The sequence below is a fragment of the Egretta garzetta genome, unplaced genomic scaffold, assembly GCF_000687185.1.
Source record: "Egretta garzetta isolate BGI_Z169 unplaced genomic scaffold, ASM68718v1 scaffold202, whole genome shotgun sequence".
Lineage (NCBI taxonomy): Eukaryota > Metazoa > Chordata > Aves > Pelecaniformes > Ardeidae > Egretta > Egretta garzetta.
In genome coordinates, this window is record NW_009258891.1 from 1,562,911 (window position 1) to 1,573,687 (window position 10,777).

Sequence of the window (10,777 nt, forward strand, 5' to 3'; positions counted from 1 at the left end):
TGGCCTTGTTCCTCCATCCAGGAGCTACCAGCTCTGCTCATGCTGCAGCCCTCCCCAGGGACAAGGCAGTGATGCCTGGGGACCGCAAGCCCCCAGCAACCACAGAGCTCCCTCTCCAACCTGGTGATCTTGAAGATGCGGAGGAGGCGGATGCAACGCAGAACAGAGATGCCCAGGGGTGACAAGGTGCCAAGCTCCACCAGGATGGTCTCCAAGATCCCCGCACACACCACGAAGCAGTCGAAGCGGTTGAAGAGTGACATGAAGTACTGGCGCAGGCCCAGCGCATACATCTTCAGCAGCATCTCAGCCACAAAGAGCGCAAGCAGCACCCGGTTGGCATTGTCTGGGGTGGGAGATCCAGCCCATCAAGAGCATGGACCTCTTCATCTCGGCATGGCACGGCAGGAAGGGAAGGAGGGTGATGCTGCTCACCTCCCTTCTCTGCCCACCACCAAGCCCTGAGCTGCAGCTGCAGCGAGTGCTGGTTTTCAGGGAGCACACAGGAGAGGAAGATGAGGAGACGGGCGACGTGCAACTGTGCGCTTGTATGTGTGAGAGTGTGGCTGTACTGTGCACCTGAGTCCATGCAGTGCGTGCGTGTGTACTGAGCTGTGCATGCGTGTGTACGTGCGGCTGAGCTGTGTACGTGTGTGCATGGCTGTACTCCATGTGTCTGTGTGTGTTTGCGTGTGGGTGGGTGCAGGTAGTGTGGCTGCATGCACAAATGTACATGCAATGCATGCAAAGTGTGTGCATGCAATGTCTGTGTGTGTACTATGCATGTACAGGTGTAAGTGGATGTAAACACCCTCTGTGTGTGTTCACCGTGCAAACCCATGTCCCTGAGATGTGCACGTATATACGCTGTGCATGTGTACCTGCATGCACCGCCCATGTTCAATGTGCCGTTGTGTGATGGTGCAGTTGGGATGGTGTACACACACTTGTGTGCAGGCTGTGTTTGTGTGCATGAGCACGTCTGCGCGTGTCGAACAGCTCCTATGCCAAGCCAGCGTGGCTGCACAGGCACAGTAAAAGTTCACACATATCTCTGGGGCAGCAGGGTGTCCCGGGCCCTCCCCCTCCCTCAGGCTCTTTGCTCACCTTGCACCCGGGTCAGCCATTCTGGCTGGAAGTGGTGCTCAGAGGCGATGGAGAGGGTGTTCAGTGCCACCAGCAGGATGACAAGCCAGTAGAAGAACTTGGACTTCACCACATCCCTGCACTTCCTACGAAACATTCGGTTCCAACGCCTCCACTGACGGCTGGAGAGACGGCCAAAGGGTCAGCAGGGCTGGCCAGCGGGTCCTGCCCAGTCCAGGGCTGTGCCTGCAGGCTGCAGAGCAAAGACACCCCTGCTCCCTTCTCCAGGGCCTCCCCTGAAAAGGGCTGAGGAACACAACCCTGCCCCTGGCACTTGGTGCATTCACTCAGGCATTGCAACTCATTCACACAAACGCTTCCTGGCTCCTTTTTGCCCCCGGTCACCTCTGGTTGGCCACTACAGGCCCAGCTCTTAAATCACGAGACATGCAGCATGGGCCGCGAGAGGATGCTCAGAGCCTGGTCCCAAAGTGAAGAGGTTGTTCACCTCAAAGTGGCTTTTTGCAAGCACCAGAGCAAAATTCCCTGTTTGCGGTCTGCAATGTTTGTATCTCCTCCTGAGCACACAGCCCCTGGCTCTCTCCCAGAAACCGGCATCTGACAAGAAAGCCTGGCCCAGCCAGGACAGCAAGCAAGAGACTGTGCAAGCCCACATGCAGAGCAGCAGATGGTTCAGCCAGTGCATACTTACAAGTAGAGAATCCACTTGTTCATGCCTTCAATTTCATACAAGCTCTCCGTCTCTGACCCTCCTTCATCCGACGTCATCATACCTATGGAGGGAACGACATCCCAGGCTTTCCCTGGAGCCCTTGGGAAGAATCTGTGGGAGGGAGCCTCTCCCAGGAGCACATCAGAAAGAGCTTCCCCATCAGAAGTGAAATCAAGAAATGCTGTCTGGGGAGACAGCAGTGAGAGCTTGGGCAGAATGTTTGGAGCGTCAGGGGCAACCCAAGTAGGAGGCACCAGGAACAGCCGCCCTGCAGCAAGAACAGCAGCCACCGAGAGCGGCGGCCTGGACAGCCAGCAGTGTGTCCGCAGGCTCCCCCCACGCCAGACCCTGCCAGCAGGGAAAAAACTGGGGTCAGTTGTGATCTGAGCAAATGCTGAACAACAGGAGGTTTGCAAGAGCGCTGGCCACAGGTGTGGAAGAGGCGTTTTGTCTTTCTCACCATTTCCCAAGGCTCTTTGCACACATGTATTGGCTCAGCTTGAAGCATCAAAAGGTATTTCACTAGGCAGGGTGGCAGAGCAGATACAGCGCTGCAGTGGCAGAGCTCCCCAGGCCTTGCTGAGCCTTTGGCTAGATGCCTGGGTGTTCACCTCCTTCCCTAAACCACTTCTAATCCCTCAAAACTGTCAAGCAATGGCAAGAAATTCGTGCCCCTGTCAGTGTGCAAGCCAGTTACCCTGCGCTCCGCCCCTGCACAGAAAAGGGCACACTTTCCTCATGGATTCCTTTAAAGTGCATTTTGCCAAAGGACACCTAGGGTTTGCTTGTAGTCTGCAGATATTAAATATAGTGGTTGAGGTGGAGATTTAGCATGAGGGCCAAGTTATTGCTATTTTGGGTCAGATTCAATAAAATCCGGGCGTGCAGCACAGACTGGGATCCACCTGGCTGGAGAGCAGCTCTATGGAAAGGGACCTGTGGGTCCTGGTGACCAACAAGCTCCATAGGAGCGAGCAGGGTGCTGCTGCGGCCAAGGCCAGCAGGGTGCCGGGGGGCCGCACCAAGGGCATCACCACCAGGGATAAAGAAGTCATCGTCCCACTCTGCTCAGCACTGGCCAGGCCCCACCTGGAATCCTGTGCCCAGTTGTGGTCCCCACTGTACAAAAAACATGTGGACAGGCTGGAGGGGTCCAGAGCAGGGCCACCAAGGTGACCCAAGGGCTGGGAAGCCCCTCTCACTCAGCCGGATGGGGATGGGCTGGGAGAGCTGGGTTTGTTCAGCCTGGAGCAAAGGAGGCTCAGAGGGGATCTCATCACCACGTCCCAGTACCTAAGGGGGAGCTACAGGGAAGATGGAGACTCCCTTTTCACAAGGAGTCCCATGGAGAGGACAAGGGGGAATGGACACAAGTTGCTCTTGGGGACATTCTGACTGGACACAAGAGGGAAATTTTTCCCCATGGGAACAGTCACCCATTGGAATAATCTCCCCAGGGGAGGGGTTGGCTCTGGCACATTGGACACTTTGAAGCCTCAGGTGGACAGGGTGCAGGGCCATCTTGTCTAGGCTGGGCTCTTGCCCAGAAAGGTTGGACCAGATGATCCTGGAGGTCCCTTCCAACCTGGGATTCTATGATTTAATGATTCTATGAAAATGATTCAGGAAACAGAAAAATAAAGGAGGAAGGAAACTGTTCTGCAGAAATCAAAGCATTTTGTTCCACCAGTTTTCAAGCAAAGTGAGCTTTGTGACTTCTCCACAGGTCTCCACCCTGCCTCTCTAGGACGCTCAGTGTTAGGAACCCAATCCTCAAGCTAAGGCAGAGCTGGTACCTTCTCCTCTGGCCCGGTCACTGTCCATGACTTCTGCGTGGGTGATCCAGTCCATGTAGCCCTTTAGGTCCTCCTCCAGCTGCTGCTTCTCCCGCAGCTTCTGAAACGTGCCTCGGGACTTGGCCTTCTCACGCTCTTTGGTGAACTCGCTGGGACAAGGCAAGCAGCAGAGTGAGACTTGGGGCATGGAGGTCAGGCACCACAGCTCTGTGCCAGGCCAGGCCTTGTAGAAAGACAAAAGCCTGAAATACCATACCAGCTAGTGCCACCACTAGGCTGTTGTAGTGACTTTCCTCTTTCCTGGCCCTGTCCCATGATGCAAGATCATGGGGGACCATCACCAGATGCCTGATGGCAGGCAGGGTTTCTTCCCCACCACCAGCTGCTCTTTGGCAGCTCCTTGCTGCAGGATGCTGTGGTTGGACAGGCCACCTAACGCTAGAAGCTGAAGGCTGTGGAAGTTCTCTGTCCCCGCTAAGGAAGGGAGCAAGTGGGTCTCACCCATCCACAGGGCAGAAAGCTGCCCCAAGCTCTCCCTGTGGGGAAGGTGAGCTCATCATATGGCAAGCAGACAGGACACTGTTTTCATGGTAACATGGAAAAGAGAGGTCTGCCAGTGCAGAGGGGCCCACCTTCTCTTTCTTTTTAAATGAATCTCTTTTCTCTCCTGCTCTCTGGCAGGACGGTGGATCTGCTGCCCAGCCAGTCTGCTGTTGCCGTGTGTTAGCAATAGGTCTCAGACATTATAGCAATACCGAGACATGCTAAGCCTCAGGACTTGTCAGGCCTTGCCTGGATTTTCCTGACCTCAAGCATATTTTAGCTGTATTTGCAAAAATTTTGCAGAAACTTTTGCTGTGCCTGCAGCTCACTGTAGGATCACGGGACTACCGTTCCGCTCCTCCTGCTGACAGAGCCGACTCCACACAAGGGGCAGCTGCCTGTGCTCTGTCTTGTGGTTTTGACCTTGTTTTAGTTATGTTAACACCCAATTTTTTTTAACCTTGTGCAGTTGTGTGGTTCTTGCCCTAGAAGAGGGCTAACAAATCCAAGTAATTAGGGTCTAACTAACCCTGTCAACTAATAGAGATGATGAGTGCGATCCGCTTGCACACACAGGATTGAAATATATAAAAAATACCCTAAGCCTACACAGAACTGAGGAGAAAAGCCTCCCCCCCACCATCCTCAGGGCAACACAGACTTCCCAGCAACAAATCGGGATGCTGGCACCTCACCACAGTGATGCGCAGTAGGTTGAGTGTTGCACCAGAGATATTTTGTGCATAGCAGCTTTAACTGTACTAAAAATGGGAATTAGCACTAATGGAGCCATTTGGCACAGAAGTGTTCTGATCACCGTAACAGACTGACGATCACTCGTCGTTGTATTTGGATGAGACTGTTGAAGCATTAATTAGACGAACAGTAATTCTCTTGGATCCCTTGCATTCATATCAAAGTTGTTTTCCTTAGGTTGGCCATAAGGAAAATTGTGTGTGCTCCCAGGAGGACGGCAGCACTGTAGGTACCCACAAGTGCCTCGACCCACAGCCGTGGGCAAGGACGGCTGCTCCGAGCTCCCTGCTCCGCTGCTTTGGCTGCGCGTGCTGGCAGACCGCACTACGAACACCTAACGTGCTCCGGGGCTGCGTTTGCTGACAGCTGCTTGTGCTACAGGGAGAAGATTTCTGTGTTAGGTGTTGAGCTAAAGCCTCAGGCAGTCACGGACACTAACACAAAAAGCAACTTAGGGCTCAGGGTTCCTGAGCATGCAAAAAATGGGGAGAAGAAGAGGAGAGGAAAAGGAACAGACATTTTTCCAGGCTTTCTTCTTGCATTGTTAAAAACAGCCAATGTCCACACTTTAATCATGCTCACTGATCTGCTGGCAAAGAGAAAGGACCGGCACTTACCCGCTGAGCACCCCCAGCACCAGGTTGAGAACAAAGAAGGAGCCAAGCAAGATAAGGCTGACAAAGTAGATCCAGGGCCATTCGTTCCCAATGGCATCATTTACCTGGCAAGGAGAGAAGCAGATGAAGCATCCTGACCACACTCTCTGCTGCCTGTCTCCCCTAAAGTGCATGTTTGGGGTGGTAGCAGATAAACCTGACTCTGAACCCTGACTCCTTATGACTCTGCATCTGGTTTTAGTGGAGGTGAAGCCTAGACCCAAGCATTTTGGGAGCAGATAAAAACATCAGCCCTGTGCCCCAGCCTTAGCAAGACAGTCTTCCAAGGACTGCAAAACATGGGGCTTTGCTGAAGCATCCACCAGGCAGCCACTGCCGTGCTTGGCCCGCACTCCTTCACCCTTCCATCTGCTTGGAGAGCAAGGACAGCTCGGGCTGTGCCTGCAGAGATGCAGAAGAGATGCCTGGTGCGCTATGGGATGAAGCTTGGTGGGGGCAGGATGCCTTTCACTGGCAGAGAGACCTAGCCCCACTACGGGGTCCTGTGTCCGGGAGGGAATTCCCCTCTCCGAGGCGGGACCAGCAGTGACCTCCTCCAAGCTGGGCACCAAGCGCAAGCTGCTGGAGCCTACCCAGTAGAGGACTTCAGTCCAGCCCTCCATGGTGATGCACTGATAGACAGTCAGCATGGCAAAGCCAAAGTTATCGAAGTGAGTGATGCCATCATTGGGCCCCGGCCAGCCGCTTCGGCACTCAGTGCCATTGATGGTGCAGTGTCGCCCATGGCCAGAATTGGTGCATGGGGCTGGCTTCTCCGATGCCACTGTGGCAATCACATCTGAGGGGGAAAGCCATGGTGTCAGCAGAAGATCAGGCCACATAGAGCAGGTCCCAGCACCCCCCAGCCTCTGCAGAAGCTTTCCAAAAGGGGCCCTTTTCACCACCTCCTCACATCACGTACCATCACCAAACCATGTGCTATAGCAAACATCCTTCCGTCCTACCACACTCCCAGGTCTGACACTGGCAAGACCAGACTTTCTGCGACCTACAGCACCTCTGTGGTCCCCACAGCAGCCACACAGAGACACCTCTGCCTATCGGCCCCTTGCCACAGCCCCACCTGTCCCAAGGTAGTAGCAGGTCTTGTGCATCTTGCCCTTGAAGAGCTCTTGCCCGACGATGGCATAGATGATGATCATGAAGAGGACCAGGAGGGCAATGTGGAGCAGTGGCACCATGGCTTTGATGATGGAGTTCAGGACGACCTGAAGGCCTGCACAAAAGAGAAGGGAGAGGAGGTCAACCACTTCCTGAACAGCTTTGGGTGCACCTTGCTGTCCTGTCAGCCCCTCCAACAAGCAGCCTCTGAAATGCCCTGTGCCAAGGGAAGAGGGGCTCATATGGGCTGGGACTGAATCTCTGAAACAAGAAACCCACTATGCGAGTGTGTGGAAGACCCTAGCAGAGCCAGGCACCAGGCAGTGCCAGAGGCTGCTTCATGCCCCTCCATTTGTTCTGTTGCTCTCATCCTGGCTGTATTCACACAAGTTATGGGAGAAGGAGATCCCTGCCCTGAGAAACTAGAGCGAGGTCCTGGCCCCTTTCACACTGGCCACCCAAAGGTGCTGACACTGAGCCATGGAGGGAGTGCAGATCCCCAGTGCTGACAACTGCAAGCTGTAGGGATGAGCAAAAACCTGTGGCTCCTCCACACCCACCTTGTGGCTGGGCTTGACCCAGCAGCAACAAGAAACCTTCCCCATGGCCCCCCGCCCCGGCCAGGCACAGGGGTTCAACCGTCCTGCCAGCCCTTCATGCTGGCAGGGCACCCAGCACCCACTCGGCACTCCGGACACCAGGCGCAGGGGTCTCAGCACACGAAATGCTCGCAGGGCCTTCACGTCGAAGCCGCCTTTTCCCCCTGAAGTCCCTCCCTGCTTCGCATTGACCTGCTCCAGGGTCATGGTGATAAGCCTGAAAGAGCCGGGGCACAGAGCAGGGAAGAAAGGGGGAGAAGCAGAAGGAAGGATAGGGAGAAAGAGAAAGGCATGAGGACGGAGACCAAGAAATCTGTGCTAAGGAGTCAGCGCTCTGCAGGCAGGAAAGCGGGGGACAGGACTCTGCCAGCCATGCTCAGCCCAACCCAGGGAACAGCTCTTGGCTAAGTCCAACGGGCTCTCCCACCCCCTGGTGCCCAGTGGACCCTTTCCCATTCTCCAGGGCAAGGAGATCTGAGAGGCATTAGGGAGTCAGACAGGTAGAAACAGGAGTTAGAGAGGATCCCAGGGGATGTCAGGGCATGAAAAAGGGGCCCATGGGAGAAGGCCATGAACTGAGCCTACGAGCTGCCCCCAAACCCTCTGCAGTCACTAGAAAAATCAATGTAGCTGATGGGCTATGGACCGGGCCCTGGCACAAGCTGAGCACCAGCAGTTTTCCCTCCTTGCATTACCCTAGGGACACGATGGAGAAGTCAAGCACATTCCAGCCATTTCGGAGGTAGGCATCCGTGTGGAAAAGAAACCCATAGGCAATTATCTTGAGCATCGCCTCAATGGCAAAGAAGATCAGGAAGGCGTATTCGATCTTCTCCTGGGGATTGGAAAATCAAGCAGGAGAGGATGTTCCGTTAGAGCAGACTGTCACCTCCCCTGGCATCACCACCATGCACAGCTGCCCCCCGCGCGTCTCTGGATCAGCCCCTGCTGCCAACCCATCTGCGATCTCCCGCAGGCACCAGGCAGCACTGCGGCTACCCTGGGCAGGACGGGGTGGCATGCTGAGCTGCCACATTGCCGCTCTGGCCTGCAGCATGATCCCCTGCACCCCCTCAATGGCACGCCACCAGGACCATGTCCCTGGGCTATGAGTACCTGTGCTTACAACCTACGCCAGCCAGCAGAGCCACCGCTTCCCAACCCAGCACCCAAAGGTGCCTGGCCCAGGGCACTGTACATCTCTGGTTCTCCTCCCGACTGCCTCACCCTCCCGTTCTCCCACAGCCTTCCTCCCACAGGCAGCACTGATGTCTTCTCCTCATCCTCCCTGGCTGAGGGCTTGCTAGGTCCTGGAGACACCACAGAGTCACCACGGCACAAGCCAGCCGCACTGGGGCTTCCCTTGTGCCCAGGGCTCCCAGGGAAGCAAGGCCTTGGGCTCAAGGCCTCCTGCCTGGTGCCAGACGCCTGCCTGGCAGAGCGAGCTGCTAGGGACTGGCCTGGGGGCCTGCGGGGCAGCGGCACCGTGCCCCCTCCCCGTGGGGCCCAGCACCCCCCTACGGGCGCTCAGCGCAGCCCCGCAGCCGCAGGGCCCAGAATAGCTCATCCTTCCCCAGGGAACGGCCAAGAGCACCCGGGCCCACCTGGTTCTGCCCATCACCGTGGTCACTGCCCTCACTGCTGCACGGCCCTTTCCAGACTGGGATTAAAATCCTTCCGAAGCAGCCAGATGGATGGGGGTATTTATATTTCTGGTTTTCCATGGCCCCTCTCCTCCATCTGCACCCCACGAAGGGCAAGGAACATCCCCGCTTGGGCTCTGCAAGGAATTGCACCCAGAAAGGCAGAAGCGTCTCTCTGACACCAAACTGGGAGCAGGTCTCTGCTGGGGAAGGCTGCAGTGTTGCGAGCACACCTTCCTCCCAGGGTCCTGCTGGCTCGCCAGACGGAAAATGCCGTCCAGTGAAGAAACCAGGGCCAGGGCTCAGACAGAAGCATTGCTTGCTCAGTTACCATGTCCAAAAGCAGTGGCCATGCCAAGTGTCCCTGTATGACTGTCACCAATACAAGTGCCCATTCCTTGTCGGATCTGAGGGCAGCAATGGTAAGAGCAGAGACCTGAGCACTGCGATTATTGGTGTTATCAGGGCTCTGCCTTCAAGGTTTTAGCTAAGGCAACTCAATGCCACTCGCTTTCCCCCGTTACCAGTGACAGATCCCCCCTAGTCTGTCCCTGAAAGCCTGTCCTTGCAATCCCAGACATGCAAACACAACTATCGCGAGGATCATTTCAGGTATGGAGGGACTGCAGAGCTGCACCAGCAGCCAGTGGTGTGGGGGGGCATCTCCCCTGCTGCAAATGGAGGAGAAATGGGGGAGCCCACTGCGAGCTACAGCATCCTGAGGCTGCCAAGGCCCAGCCTGGCGAGTGTCAGGATCCAACCTGGAGCCCCAGGACTGCAAAAGCCAATTCTTTGCCCTGCTTCATCCAGCAGGACAGAGTCAGGCTCCAGGGTCTCTGACTAGCAGGGATCCCCCTCTGAAAACCCCTTGCCCAGAATCAAAAGGTGACGTGCTATTCCTTGGATGCCCCTTTGAAAAGCCCAGACCAGACGAATGGTGCTTTGGCCAGCTCTAACGGTGTTTGCCCACCACGTACAGTCAGTGAGCAGCAAGTTTCAAACCTGGGCCGAGGGAGAGGCAGCAGGCAGCCCCCTGCGACCTGGCTGTGCTCCCTCCATCCTGGGAGAGGCAGTAATTGCACATGACCTTGCAGCAGCTCACTATTGTGCTTTGCAGACCCAGCCACACATACACAGATCCCATCCTGATCTGTCCTGCTGGTGTAGCCCCTCTAGTGCATGGAAAAGTCTTGGCACGGCCAGTATGAAGGTTCTATGCACTGATCTATCAGTGCTGGCTGGAGGGATCCCCCATCATCTCTCCTGCAGTTCCCCCAGCTTATCTGGCTGTAAACTGTGGGCAAGTGCTGACGTTAGCAGAGCAAGAGGAGCCAGGCCCCTGACCATGAAGACACCTCACAAGCATCTTTGCCATCGGGCTGAGGTGGGGCAGCCTTTCAGTGGGTCATGGCAAACACTCTCTGGATTCTCCAAGTGGTAGGTGGAGCTGCAGGACACATACTGGCAATGAAGCTCATGTGGCCACAAAGCAACGTCCTGAGCCAGGGCAAACCTACTGCTGCCTTTGGATACCAGCAGAAAGAAGCTAAGGGGTGTTTTGTCCTGGCAGACTTTATACCAGGTCAAGCACCACATGTGCTGCAGCTGGTGCAGACCCCACTTCATGTGCCAGGGCTGATTTGAGAAGGAATCGGACATGCACTTCCCCCAGCTCTGCTGCTGCCCATGTCGCGGGTCAGACTGCGCTCGTGACCCAAGTGGCCACCCCGAGCCCATACCTGTGCTATGACACGGCAGACCCTGACGCCAGGCACGCGCCGTGTACAGGCACAACTCTGCTGACTTCATTGATGCCCTGGCCAGTTTCTAGCAGCTGAGGAAC

General features: G+C 55.8%; 1 protein-coding gene across 1 annotated transcript in view; it reads right to left on the bottom strand.

Annotated features, from left to right (window-relative positions):
- The window catches only part of LOC104122032 (voltage-dependent L-type calcium channel subunit alpha-1S), a 48,866-nt gene that overhangs the window by 26,634 nt on the left and 11,455 nt on the right, over positions 1-10,777 (bottom strand). The window contains 9 exon segments of the mRNA XM_009634105.2: positions 121-346; positions 1,108-1,268; positions 1,799-1,880; positions 3,616-3,764; positions 5,532-5,635; positions 6,164-6,369; positions 6,655-6,807; positions 7,375-7,508; positions 7,987-8,126. Of these exon segments, the coding sequence (XP_009632400.1) occupies positions 121-346; positions 1,108-1,268; positions 1,799-1,880; positions 3,616-3,764; positions 5,532-5,635; positions 6,164-6,369; positions 6,655-6,807; positions 7,375-7,508; positions 7,987-8,126 (1,355 nt within the window).